The following is a 13,925-nucleotide window of genomic DNA, read 5'->3' as shown; positions in this document are numbered from 1 at the left end:
CTTATTTTTATCGTGTATAAAGAAAAGACAAATAATATTACGATGATGATACCTGATCGTCATCGATAAATTGGCCTTGAATTTCTTCCGGTGTTTTCTGACGTTCCTGTAATTGCTCCAATTCCTCTTTGGTTTCGCATCCATGACGACCCCTCCATGCGTGACTAAATATTTTTTCCATCTGTATTGAAGATAAAAATATGAGAGGATGCGATTGCTATCGCGAAAAAAGACGCGATGTTATTTAAATATATTTTTATATATGCTAAAATAATAGCATACAAAGGTAAAATACGAGACAGCAATGAATTCAGCATCCAGAGTTAGTGCATCTGAAATGTGGCAAATAGTGTTAGCACAGCGATTATTAATGTTAGGAATGTTACATATAGGCTGGTAAGTTTATTAAATATTCAATATGAATATCGAAAAGATTTGAGACAGATCGTGATCATATTAACGGTGACATTTGATTACATTAATCAATGTACACAAAAGAGGATTATTATTTGTATATATTCCTTATATAATATATGACTTATATTATATTGCAGTAATTATGTTAGTAATAATATAATCGATTATTAAATAGATTAATAATCCAAACGCAATTCATTGAATAATTATTAATTGCAAAACATGTCATTTTTCATTGCATGTCTTTATATAAATATTATACAATTTTCAATTGTTAAATAATTAATATTATACAATCTTTCAATTGTTAAAGAAAAGAATAAAAATATAAAATATTAAAAAAAATCCTTAAAAATATAATATATAAAATAATAAAAAATCATTGCACAAAGAGATATCCAAATTTAAATATTAATTATTATATACATTAATTTTTTAAATACATAACAGATATTGATTTACAACTTTTCGTTTGTTGACTTACATAAGAATTTGAGGTAATTTCGTTTGGTTTAGTTGGGACAGTTTCGCGAAGCTTTGCCTTGCATGGATTCTCTTCGCCGGGAGTAATTATGGCACGTAACTAATTTTCCGAAATAAATAAAAAAGCATTAGTTTAAAAAAATAATGCTAATTATAAAATAAAGTGTAATAATAAAATAAAAATATTAAATAAAATTATATCAAAAATATTTATACAATAAAAAATAATAAATTATAAAAAATTAGTAAAAAATAATAATAAGTACTATATGTCTAAAATATATGATTATTTATAGTGCAGTACAATATTTTTTTTTTTTTAATTTATCTGAAATATAATAGATCGCAAAAATTGTATTAATAAATGCTGAAAAACGATTATTTTAAAATCGATACGTATAAAGTATTCTAAAAAAATTAATCACTAATACTTGCATTGCATGTATAATAATAATTATAAAATATACATAATTCTATTCTTATAAAATTTAAAACATTTTTGCGCGGATAAATCATATGGTAAATGAAATTAACAAGTCATCATTGTTTGAAAATTTTATAATTAAAAGAACCTTGTTGATTTTGATTTATTGTATCGATTTTCTAACAATCGGTCAACCAATTAACTTTTGACACCGTCCTGATTGAAGAAACATTGATTAAAACTCACTGCACTTTTCGTCAGTTCGTCGAGTTTTCGTTCTTTCAAACTGCCGCCAAGTAAACGACGAATCTGTGAGAATGATAAAACTATTTTATATAAATTGATAATTAATATAATTGCTTAGTGATTGAAGTTCTTCATTGTTGGTAGATAATAAGTGTTCCTTCTGGTTTTTCCAAACTGGAAATAAGTCTTTATTGAGTGAAAATTTATATTTTCTGTTTGTAAAATTTCGGAGCATTTGAAGATAGAAATCTTCGTCTCCTCTAGCATTACAATTCTTGAGTAATAAATACGCTACAGTCGCGTATCTATGTTAAATACAGCAAAATTTGCAATCATAGCAGTAGATTGTAGATTTAGAAGTTGATTATCTAAAATTTAGATTGTTGAATAAAACGTTTGAACGTAAATAAGAAATATAATAAAAAAGAAGTAGAATATTAAATAATGTTCATCACAAAATATTCATTCAGAATATTTATCAGAATATAATATGACTGTTACGGTTAAATAATTTTACTTTTTTAATTATCGAAAATATATAAACATTATTATACAATAATAATCTAATAATTTCTAAAAGAAATTTTTCTTTTTTTTTTTAATTAAGCTGCTATCAAAATTGTGCAAACTGCAGCAATTTCAAGCTTTACGAAGTGAAATAAGAAAAAAAAAAAAATAAAAAAATTGCATTTTGACTCTATAGTGTTTCTACAACAGCAATCATTAAAAACATGCATCTATGCGATACGATTATCTTACCACGAGAAACTCAGTTTTATCGACTCTTTCATTTCCATCGGTGTCGAACATGTTGAAGGCGATTTGGAAACCAGTTTTTGGCTCTACAACGAGATCGATTATCGCGGTAAATTTATAGCAATATATTGAGGTACTCAATATTAATAAAGCAATTTTGTAGCACGAGACATTTACATAAAATACTAGATTTATTAATATATATTTAAAAATATTAAAAAGTTAAAAAAAGAATATTACATATATCCAATTATATTTTCGGTAAAAGCAAACTAATTCTATATTAATAAAAAAATTCGTTAAAAAAAAAAAAAAAAAATAGAAAGATATCTCGTATACTACACAAATTTTAAAAACTTTTATAAAGAAACGCATTTATATGTAAGAAGCACATGTTTATATTGTTAGCATTTAATGGGTTCTACTAAAAGTGTTGTATAATTATTTGTATCAAGATACCAAGCAAATCAAACGTTTTGCGGATTAGTTTTCCGAGTAAGATAACAGTTTTCACGCAAAACTGTGACAGTTTATTGTTCGATTTTTTATAATATGTGGTTTATCGTACCCAGCAGCCAGTGATCGTTGCATTTCATTTTACTTCAAGCGTTTTAGGCATTAAATCATAATGCGACTTATATAAATATGTTGATCGGCAAAAAACTTACTCGTCAGAATAGACAGAAGAAACAAGTACTCCGTGTAAGAAATAATTCCTGAAAGTAGAAACATGAGCAATTTTAAATTGCGAAGTGATTTGATAAGTTCTTAAAAAATTATATATCTATTTTATTTAAAATAGGTAATCGTTAAATTTTTTATATGCATTTATAATAAATTATATTATAATAAAGTTATAATAAATTTATATTAATAAATTAATATCATATAATCAAATTTTGATATTGAATTAAATATTTTTTAAGATAAATTTAAGCGATATTACCTCTATATCTTGTAAATTTTCTCTTAATTTCTGTAAATTCTTCCTTAATTTTCCCGCTAATCAGCATTTAAGTATAACGCGATTAATACAGATCTGTAATACGAAACGCATTTACGATACCTAGTGTCGAAATATTAGACACGCCTTACAAGATTCCAGATATTTTTGAGAAAGCTATCGCCTTCGGGAAGGTCCAATAATTTAGAATTTAATAGCAAAAGCGAGACCCGTAGACGCATTTTTAAATTCTGATCTTAAATATATATTCCCTTGCGGCGCGGTTTTAGCTTTCTCGCATATGTATTATAACAAAAGGGCTACTTTTACAGATCATAGCCACCTCGTAAAATCTCTAGACGGTTCTGAAAACGAAGAAATTTAACGGCCAAAAGAAAATTAAGAAAACAGCGGTCGACAAATCCGCTGGTGATGACATCGTATGCATGTAAATCTGTTATTTCTCTTCCATAAACATTTCGGTCATCAGAAATATTTGTAGAATTAGTAATACAAGGCAATATAATAATATAATTATTTAAATATATTAGTAATATTCCGTTTTTAATTTTTAAATTTAATTTTTTATATATTGGGTAATAAATAAATTTCAATTTTTTAATTTTTGCTTTTAAGATTTATGATTGCGTATTTTTTTTTTATCAATTACTTGAAATAAAAAATGCATCAGAAATTTCGTTATATTTTATGTCAATTATTAAAATACGTTTTGTCTAATATCATACATATTCTCTCTCAAAGACAGGTTTACAAAATTATTTAATAAAAAAAATTAGGCAATTATAGTATCTCTAAAATAAACATTTCAAATAATTCTATGAGTCGAGTTATTCATCTTGAGTGCTCAAAATAAAAAATTATGATTTACGATATTCGTGTAATATTGCAATGATTTTAAACGAAATGATCGTTGAATCAATCAACTATGATGAATGATTAACGAATGCTTCGACAACGTTAACACGACGTGACGCGGCGGCGGTTCGGTATCTTGCAATTTCTTTAAGTTGCCCTTAATTATAACGGCCTTTGAATGTGCGGAAGCATCTTTAAAAACGATCCACGGACTCGTTTATCTGCGCTCGTGGAATTCATGCTTCTCGCATGCACGTGTAAAAAGAGAAAGAGAAAAAATAAAAGTAGAGCGTCAAGGCAGGGAACTCGTTATTATTAAAGGGAGGTGTGAAACTGGCTGTGTCGCCTTCATCGGCCCGTCCGCTGATTATTTGCATTTCCATTAGCGCGACAAACGTGCAATGCACGCATAAAAAGTACGCGGAAACGCATTAAACTAATGATACGGTCCTGCATTCGCCACACGACGAGACGTTGCGTGGGTGGCGAAAACTTACTTATCGAGCAAGTATACGCCGCTATAAATACAGGTTGCGAGAGCGATCACGCCGATCGCAATCGATAGCTGTGTACTTAGCCGCGCGTCTCGTCGAATCATTTTTCTCGTCGAATTGCATACTTTGGTAGAAAGCTTCCAGGTGAGAACGGCGACACCTGCAAGCTTGCAGATTTATCGAATCTTACGGTCGTGATGTCTCCGTAATTAGAATCACAGAGGCTTTATTTATTGATGCGGATGACGAGTACGAAATAATATTATTAAACGTATATAATTTAAATCGATTTAAATAAAAATAAAAATATCGATTTGAATTAAAATAAAAATATTTGATAGACATTTATGATTTTTCGAAACACAAATAAATTATTAAAAATATGACGAATTGCACAGATAATTCAGATATTTCTATTCTTTATTCAATTTTATTTACAATTATTTTTATTCACCTACCTTTATCTCGTAAATTTCTGAACATGTGTGTGCTTCCCTGGCGTAGCGAAGAAGTTGAATTTCTCATCACTTCGAGTTCCTGATCGGTCAATATGCGTCTCTTTAACCTCGCTAAAAATATCATTAGGAATGTTTATGCTGTGTCGAGAAACGTTTATTGAACATAGTGATTAAACAGTGAATCTTTAATATGACTTTGTTCCAGAGAGCATATATCAAAGAAGTGTTACAAATTTTCAAAAGTGATATAAGTGTTCTAATACACAATCAGAGCTTTGTTTTATAATTTTAGTAGAGTAAAATAAACTGACAACGCCAAGAATAAATAAACAATTTTAAAAATTTAAAAATTTTCTTTGTAAAAAGAATTTAAAATATTTCCTCAAAAACATACTAAAAATATTAAAATAGTGAGAAATATGATAGACACCAATTATTTAAACTCTTTTCTTTATTCATTTTCTCTTCATCTTTCATGTCGCGTCATTAAAACTATGATGAAATTCTATTTCATAATTTATTATTATAATCGACCACTTAAAGAATTTTAATTGCATAAGTTGAAATGTATTTAAATGTATTTAAATGTGTGTGACGTACGTCGAGGTTCGGCATCAATGACACTGTCAAGAAAGTCCTGCGGAGTCATGTATAATTGACCATCGTAAGCCACTGATGCGAACTTTATGAATCTTCTTTCCCTCGTTGTCAATCTTACCGCTTTATGAAAGTCATCTTCTCTCTGCAATAACAAATGTTGCAATGTTTTTTTAATATTCAAGAATAAATAAAAAAATATAATAAAAACTTGAAACTTGTTGAGGTAAAACTTTCAATTACCATGTATAATAAATATTCTACAACACATTCTTTCTATAAGAAAAGAAAAAAAAAGGAAGGAAAAGACAAAAATTCATTTTAACGTTTCTATAATTTCAAAGATTTGATTTGAATAGTAAAATCACATAGCTTACACTTTCACATATTATAATCTAAATTATTTCTAATTTTTGTTTTATAGCTTTTATTATTTATTTATTTTCTCCGATAATATATTAAAAGGGAAACAGATAATTTATGCCTAACTATTAATCAAAGCATTTCAATGAACTTGATAGCGCGTATACGAACTTCTCAATCGCGCGCAAAGTGCGCGTATTAAATATAAGAAATGCAAACGTAAAAATTCACGCTAACTTTTTTTGCAATTCATATTCGTATCGCTTCGATCTCTCTTTAGTTAGATGACAGTTATACGTTGTAGCATACGTTGATGATCAAACAATTTTCTCTAAATACGTGACATTTATTTAAGACTTTTAAATTGTTTTATAGAAATTTACAATAAGATTTTAATCAGATATTATATTCAACGACAAATATTAATTTCACAACTACAGATAAATTTTGTATCATATCATTTTAAAGTAAAATTATTTATTATGTATTATATATCTTTTTGGAAATCCCTGCACAGTTTGAAAATACGATTAGGTTCACATATGGTGAAATTATAATTTTCAATGTCAAGGAGATTATCTAATCACGAGCGGTGACGACAGACAGTATACGATGCGGATTCTATCTAGATCATTTTCTATCTTAAAGCACGTTGCACATTACGAGAACGATTAAGACATAAGTAATCTGCATATAGTAATTTATTTAATTAGATTTAGCGTACGATATTTCCATTTGTTTTACTTTAAACACGATTTATCGCTTTCAACAATTTTATATTGTTGTAATCTTCATTCGCTAGATCGACTTTTAATGACATTTTCGTGATAAATAATAATTATTACTTATGCTATTATAATTACAATACGTATTATTAAATATTAGTGACTATTAAAATTTAAAATTATACAAAACTTTTATTTATGAAAAATATGAAAACATTTTAAATTTTACTTTAAATGCATAATTTAACTATTTTTCAAAAACTGACTAACACATAATTAAACTAAAAGTCAATTCCAAAATACTATATTTAATACAAGAGCCTTAAAAAATTGTTTATTTTATATTACTTTTATGAGAAAATACAAGAAATAAAGGCACGTCGATTTCTGTATCAATACTTGTTGATTCATTCATACATGATTTAAAATTCGAACAATTCGCCGACAAGGCCGACGAGTACATATGCAAGATGATCATTCACATCATAATAATTCGCATTTTTAATTCTGCTACATTACTATTAAAGAACTGTCATGTTTTGTAACAAGAAAAAAGTGCAAGTTACTGATAGATACATTTTGCAGTGCATTCAAAAAGACGAAAAGAAATAAAATAAAGAAACGATAGTATCGAACAACTTTTATTCAATGCAGATTCTTAAGCACAAATTCGGAGAAATAAAGATGTACATCTTTAACATCATTATCATTTTGTTATCAATCTTGTAGTCAACTTGACACATAAATTATTGATTATGAAAATTAATTCATTTTTTTTTATGTAAAAAAGAGAAATAAATGCAATAATTTAATAAACTATAATCAAATTAATATAATTAATCACAACAAAAGAAAGCATGATATTGATTATCAAAGAAAATTGTACAATTTTTAATTGTATTTGTGTATACATTGTTAAATTTAATCTTTTATCGTTAAATATTATAAATAAAAAAAATAATGTATATTACACACACTTTTTATTTATTTTTTTTTTATTTTACGAAACTCATTAATTTTGGTATTTTTATGTAGACAGACAAGCTAATAAATGTAATTAGTGTAAAGGAAACAATGTATTCCAAGTTGTATCCTGTTTAAGATTAAAGAAACGGCATTTCGTCTTAAATCAACGGAAATTAACTAATGATAGCGCGTAACATTCCCCATAGATAGAACTATATACCATGAAATATGACTGAAAAACGTACACGAAAAATTGCATGTGGCGAACAAAGCTTCGACTGCGCGTTCGTCGAGCGAATGCAATTCGAGTCGTGCCACCCCGGTGGGCGGTGGTGTCGCACTGTCTATAATTTAAAGAGAGATTAAATTACAAATGAGCTTCCACGGGTGCCATTCGCCATCGCCGCTTTCGCGTTTTTGTTTTAATAAACGATTAAGAATGCCTCGAGGATGGACAGCGAAAAGAGAGAGTAGCTCGCTCGACTGGAGCTTCTCGAATTTCCTGGCGCTTCTTTCCGTAGGCTCCTCATCGTCGTGGGTATTCGCCTAACTTTGTCGACAGAATTCTTTATTCCCGCGAATCTTACTCGTTTCAGGCAAACTTACGCGGTTCCAAGATATTGAATAGATGAATAAATGAATATTCGCGAAGAATCGTTCGAAAAAAATACCAAATTCCATCAAGTGGAACGAACAGATCTTGCTGTAAAAATTTAAATAAAAATCTAAAAATCTAAATAAAAATTTTCTAATAAAAATATAGATAATTCTATTTATAAATGGATATATTATTTAATAATCAATATTATAAATTCTTATAAATATTATAAATCCTTAGAAGTTTCTTTATCATCCTACCCATATAAGGTAAGATATTGAAAAAAATTACATAATATAAATTATGAGAAACTAGAGCATTTTTAGTCAATAATCTTTTTTATAACAGCAAATCCTGAATCATTCACCCAAGATAAGCACCGTATGAATTCGCCTTTACTTCGACTGTACATATATAGCCAACATATGTATATTGTATGCATAATATATATTATCACGTAAGTTGTAGTTAACGATATGCTGTCGCGAGGCTTAACGACGTAAATTTGCGATCTCGTCCGACCAAATTGAATCGTTCAGTCCAGGAAGCATCACATCACAGCGAACTCATTGCCGTTGTGCGCCAAGAAGCCATCGGAGCTGCCTCGCCTCTCATCGGCTTAAATTATCGTTACGTTCGCTGGCTACCTCACGCGCATACCAGATATTGTGCGGATTTTATTTATTCGCAAATAATGGTGCATTGTAGGTCGGCGTAGCAGCTCGAGCTTCCGCATAAGCTGATCTCTTAAACGACGGATACGTTCTTATCATTCGTATCTTTTCAGTCAACCGTTGCCAATTCCAATATTGAGATCCGTTATAGATTCTCGATATCAAGCTTAAAGTAAATAGAATTGATAGATGTGCAAATCGGATTTTTAATAGAAATAAAATAGAAAATAAAAAAAAAATAAATAAATAAAAATAAAAAAAAACATTAAAAGACGTTAAAGGATTCGAAAAAAAAAAGAACGATTAATTGTTGAACTTATGTTAATTTTTTGATGTGTTTTTCGCAAAGGAACATTTGTGCAATCTAATTATTATTTATATTCTTGAATTTTTTAATTTTTAAAAATACATTACACGATTTTAAATTTTTTTTTTCTCTCTTAGTGATTTTTATAAACAGTTGTAAATATCTCACGGCTACCTAAGAATCGCGTATCCTCGGCAAGTTATGTTTGTCATTCGATGCATTTCCATAAGTGCCATTGTAACCGGATACGCCTTCGCGTGGATCAGATGTCCTTTCGCGAAATTGCTTCTATAAATAAATCATGTTTCTCATTGCTATAAAAACAGCAACTATAATTTTGCATAGGTTTGCATTTATAATAATGCTTTTCTTGCGTTGATCGAAGTAATCTATTCTGCAAGTCTCTTTAAAAATCGCAAGTTACGTTGTTTAGAATTAATTAATAATACAAATAATACAAATAATTAAATAAAAGATTTTACAACAGCAACTTATAATAGAAGATAATAATTTTTATAATAAATAATTTTATTTTTTATTAATATATATATATCGTGATGTTAATCTTTTTCAAGGTACCATCCTTTTTTATGTCCGGACACGTGGCACGGGATATTTTTAAAGAATGATCCATATAATCGAAAAAATTTACAGTCCTTCATTTTGCAATCTCACAGAATCTACTTGAAACAGCGACGGGACAAAAACCATCGTTTACGTGGCGAGGATGTTTCCACGATCATAAATCGATTCTTTCTCTCCTTTATAGACCTAATACGCGAGACAGGCAATTTATGAGGTACCAAGAGCCGTTAGACTTAATCTTCTCGAGAAGAGTCAAGAAACACATCATTTTACCGCCTACTCGATCCTACAAGTTAAATATATGACAGAATAACAAAATAAATTTTGTTGTTCTAAGAGAAAACTCACACGTGCCTGTTGTACTTCGAGAAAAAATATTAAAATTTAAAAGAATTTTATTTGTTAATTATAATTATTATGTAGAAAACTTTATACAATTTCGTTGTTCAATAATCGTTCTTTCTAAGTTTTTTTTTCTTTTTTTTTCCCCAAGAGAATATATTTATAGAATATATTTTTATTTTATATATTTATTGATATTTATATAATGCAATATTTATTAATATTGATGTCATTCAATCTCAGCGATTAGATTCTTTCTCGCTAGATTAAATAAGATAAGCAAAAATGACAACATCCCATTATATCTCGCGCTCGTTGTACATCCTGAAACAAATAGTTTCTCGAAGATTACTCTCGGTCAGTTAATCGGTATGGCGTTAATACATCCGAGACCATTATCGATGTTCAGAATAATACTTGGCAAATGTATTAGCGTGTTTTTCCCTCGATGATGATCGCTCGCCTTTCTGGCACGGAAATAAGATGCGAAACGGCGAGAGCAAAAAGTAATTGCGTTGATTTAAGTTAAATCGCGCTCGATCAATATTCCGGACAGATGACGTCCTTCCTTATGTTTATCTCGCCATGATGCAAAGTTAACTAAAGTCTGTTGAGATACGTCTTCGCGTGTCTACCCAGGACCTCGCTGGGCGTTAGGTTGGCATGTTAGCGGTGTCGTGGGTAATGACAGACGCGGTGAACATTATGCTAAGTGCCTAAGAGACTTCTTTTCGTCCTCTTGGATCTTGCCATCTCTTTCCCCCCCTTTTTTTTTTCTTTTCCTCTTCGCTCGTTGCCCTCCCTCCCGCCAATCATCAACGGACACCACGGTGATTAAGGTCCTTTCCATCTAAGGTCCGTGAAACGGCCCATCGAATCCTCTTCCCCTGTACCAATTTCTCACCTCCGAGGATCTCTCCTTCTCGCACTCCTCTTTCATCCCCTGTCGCTACTTATAGTTTTCAATAAAGAAGCACGCGACTCGCCGCGTTGTAGAAATAATTTCCGCCAAGTCGTTTCGCCTCGTTCCCGACTTAAATTGATAGCAACGGCGGCGATAAGCATCGACGTTGAGAACTCACGCGCGAAAATAGGCGCCGGCTGTCGATTTTTGTATAGATGGATGTTAAACGGAGGCGTCAGCGAGCGAAGAAAATGCGGTAGACCTTGAAGTGCTACGCTTTTTCTCCACTCAGTTTTACACAGCGAGCAGATGATATGCGAGATAAAGACAATTTTACGATATCGACAGCATCTGGATTTAAAGTCATCTAAAAACTATAAAAAAATTATCTCTGTAAAAAATAATAATAAAAATTTCCAGAAGTTATTATGGATTTGTGATGATTTAACGATTTGATCAAATATATTTTTATTTGCCTATAAGAATTTGTCAATTTATTTAAAATTGCATTCACGTTGTACATATAATATAATAATTGGAAATCTATTACAAAAATCAAAATTCATATAAATGTGAAACAGTAATACTGATAATATTTGAGCAATAACATAATAAAAGGTAGTTGTCTTAATAAAGAGATTATTTAAGAAAACAATTTAATTAAAAGAACAATAATAAACATTTATTCATGAATCAAATCCTTTCCTATACATCAGGAATAAATAATAGTATAGGAATAAATAATCTAAAAATTTTATTTTTTTAATATTCTCTCCATAAATTATTAATTTTAAATTCTAACGCATGTGTTATACATATAAGTTATACATAAAAACATATGTAGATTTACATCGCTTACGCAACGATAAGTACTTCATAGTCAATTTTATTTTTTCTGTAATAAACTGCCACTCTTCACACTTTCTTACATTTACCATTGCAATACAATTATGGACGCTTGTAATCTTAGGCTATAATATAAATTCGTAAAGTCCAATTTGAATAACGAGTTGCTTGAAATGTTTGGCGTAGGCGATAATTCGGGTTAATAAGTCGTGCGTAAAATATGTACGTGTATGCATTCATATCTTATATTCAGAAACAAATCCTGTTTGCATCATATCGAAAAGTGTGTTTCTTCCGTTCTCTCTTGTAAAGTTCAAAAAAATTTTATATTCTTTAAATAGATATTTTAAATATTTTTTTTTACATTTTTTAATAAAGTATTATATATGTTTATATAATAAAAGTAACTAAAAAGTACTAATATTCTTAATTTTTAATTGGTATAAATTTCAAAAAAATATCTAGAAATAATATCCCATTTACCCGATCAATCTATTTTCATTGACACTATTACTAAATGTCATGTGAATCGCATACTAAGGGTTGAATATAAGCGCCCCTGTGGCCTAATGGATAAGGCATCGGTCTCCTAAACCGGGGATTGTGGGTTCGAGTCCCACCAGGGGTAAAAAGTTTATTTTTTTTACATCTAACTATGTTTAAACCAAAAATGATCCATTAATAACACTGGGGTCTCGCGTTGTTTCATTTGTAAAATATATTGTGTGTACTAAACATCGTAGCAAAACAATATTTAAATTAATTTATCTCTATATTTATGAAAAAAATAACGGAGAAGCAATTGATAAAATTTTCTTAATCTGATTAAGTTGTATTATTTGCCATCATTTTTAAAAATATACATTCGTATATTTATATGGGATAATAGAACGATGCAGAATATTAGTTTGTCCCTCCAAAAAAAAAGTTTAAAAATGAAACTAAGATTATTCCAAAGATTGAAAGAATCTAATGCGTTATAAGATTATAATGTCAATCGAAATCTGATAAGACGCTTATCCCCCTTTTGATGGACGTGAATCGATTTCCGCGTATCTTTCGTATATCTGTCTCAAGGATTCGAGGAAGAGAAAGTCCATCTAACGATTGCAGTTTATTGCTTCTGCTCGAAATATTTAAATCGAATAGACACATAAATGTAGACAGGGTGGTCCGAATGTTTCTAATGCGAAGAACATCCTGCTCGGGTTAATCGGTCACGAAAACATTTTGAAGGGTTGTTCATGGACTGGACTTTCGGTCTCGCGATAAAATCGATCCTTCCAATTCATAGAAGAGAGTAGTAGTTATATTATCGGTTCTGAAGAGATCTCAATGTCCCAACAGACTTGTAGTGTCTACTTTATTGGATATTCGACGAAGATTGGTGGGAATCTCCCTCCTCAATATATGCCACAAATTAAATGTCTAATTTTAAATTTGATATGTTCCGTGTTTAAATAAAATTAAAAAATGTATCTAAGAAATATATCTCGTGTTTAATTCGAATAATGATACCAACATTTATCTACAATTTTATAAACTATGAGATTGTTCTAATATGTCGTTTGATGAGCAAAATTTATATATAAGTTTATTCTTAAAATTCTACGCTACATTATTCAAGGATAACGGAAACATAGAATAATCTTTCTCCATTTCCTTCATCCTTGTTTTCTCATGGCGTAAATCATCGCTCGTATTATCCCTATGGAAATCGCGCGGACACGTTCTAGTTTTGTCGCGTTTGGCACACCAATACACGAGGGAATTATCCCTCGTTTATCTCTGACGGTGCGTTTATCACAATCGCTTTCTCTATTTCCGGAATCATGTTAAGGCGCTACCCGCGTCGATAGCAGAGATCGCTCGTCTCTCTCATCTGCACGAGAAGGTGCGCGTCGAATCTCCGATCCGACAC

At 29.9% G+C, this 13,925-nt stretch overlaps 1 protein-coding gene, 1 long non-coding RNA gene and 1 other non-coding gene across 5 annotated transcripts in view; 2 read left to right on the top strand and 1 right to left on the bottom strand.

Moving 5' to 3' along the window:
* LOC126852771 (uncharacterized) overlaps positions 1-13,925 on the top strand; it is a 242,475-nt gene that overhangs the window by 20,291 nt on the left and 208,259 nt on the right. The gene's annotated exons all lie outside the window — the stretch shown is intronic.
* The window catches only part of LOC126852734 (calcium uptake protein 3, mitochondrial), a 29,486-nt gene that overhangs the window by 2,389 nt on the left and 13,172 nt on the right, over positions 1-13,925 (bottom strand). For 2 of the 3 annotated variants that reach the window (XM_050597855.1, XM_050597856.1), the window contains exons 3-9: positions 5,698-5,839; positions 5,098-5,208; positions 2,995-3,042; positions 2,330-2,412; positions 1,571-1,633; positions 902-1,000; positions 53-181 (exon numbers count right to left, since the gene is read on the bottom strand). In XM_050597855.1, the coding sequence (XP_050453812.1) occupies positions 53-181; positions 902-1,000; positions 1,571-1,633; positions 2,330-2,412; positions 2,995-3,042; positions 5,098-5,208; positions 5,698-5,839 (675 nt within the window). The remainder of the gene's footprint in view (positions 1-52; positions 182-901; positions 1,001-1,570; positions 1,634-2,329; positions 2,413-2,994; positions 3,043-5,097; positions 5,209-5,697; positions 5,840-13,925) is intronic. The other variant, XM_050597857.1, reaches the window with a different exon arrangement.
* On the top strand, positions 12,560-12,632 carry Trnar-ccu (transfer RNA arginine (anticodon CCU)). Its single transcript has one exon. It is a non-coding gene; the product is annotated as a tRNA-Arg (tRNA).

Source organism: Cataglyphis hispanica, chromosome 11, assembly GCF_021464435.1.
Source record: "Cataglyphis hispanica isolate Lineage 1 chromosome 11, ULB_Chis1_1.0, whole genome shotgun sequence".
NCBI classification, from domain to species: domain Eukaryota; kingdom Metazoa; phylum Arthropoda; class Insecta; order Hymenoptera; family Formicidae; genus Cataglyphis; species Cataglyphis hispanica.
This window is presented reverse-complemented; position numbering and strand designations above follow the sequence as displayed.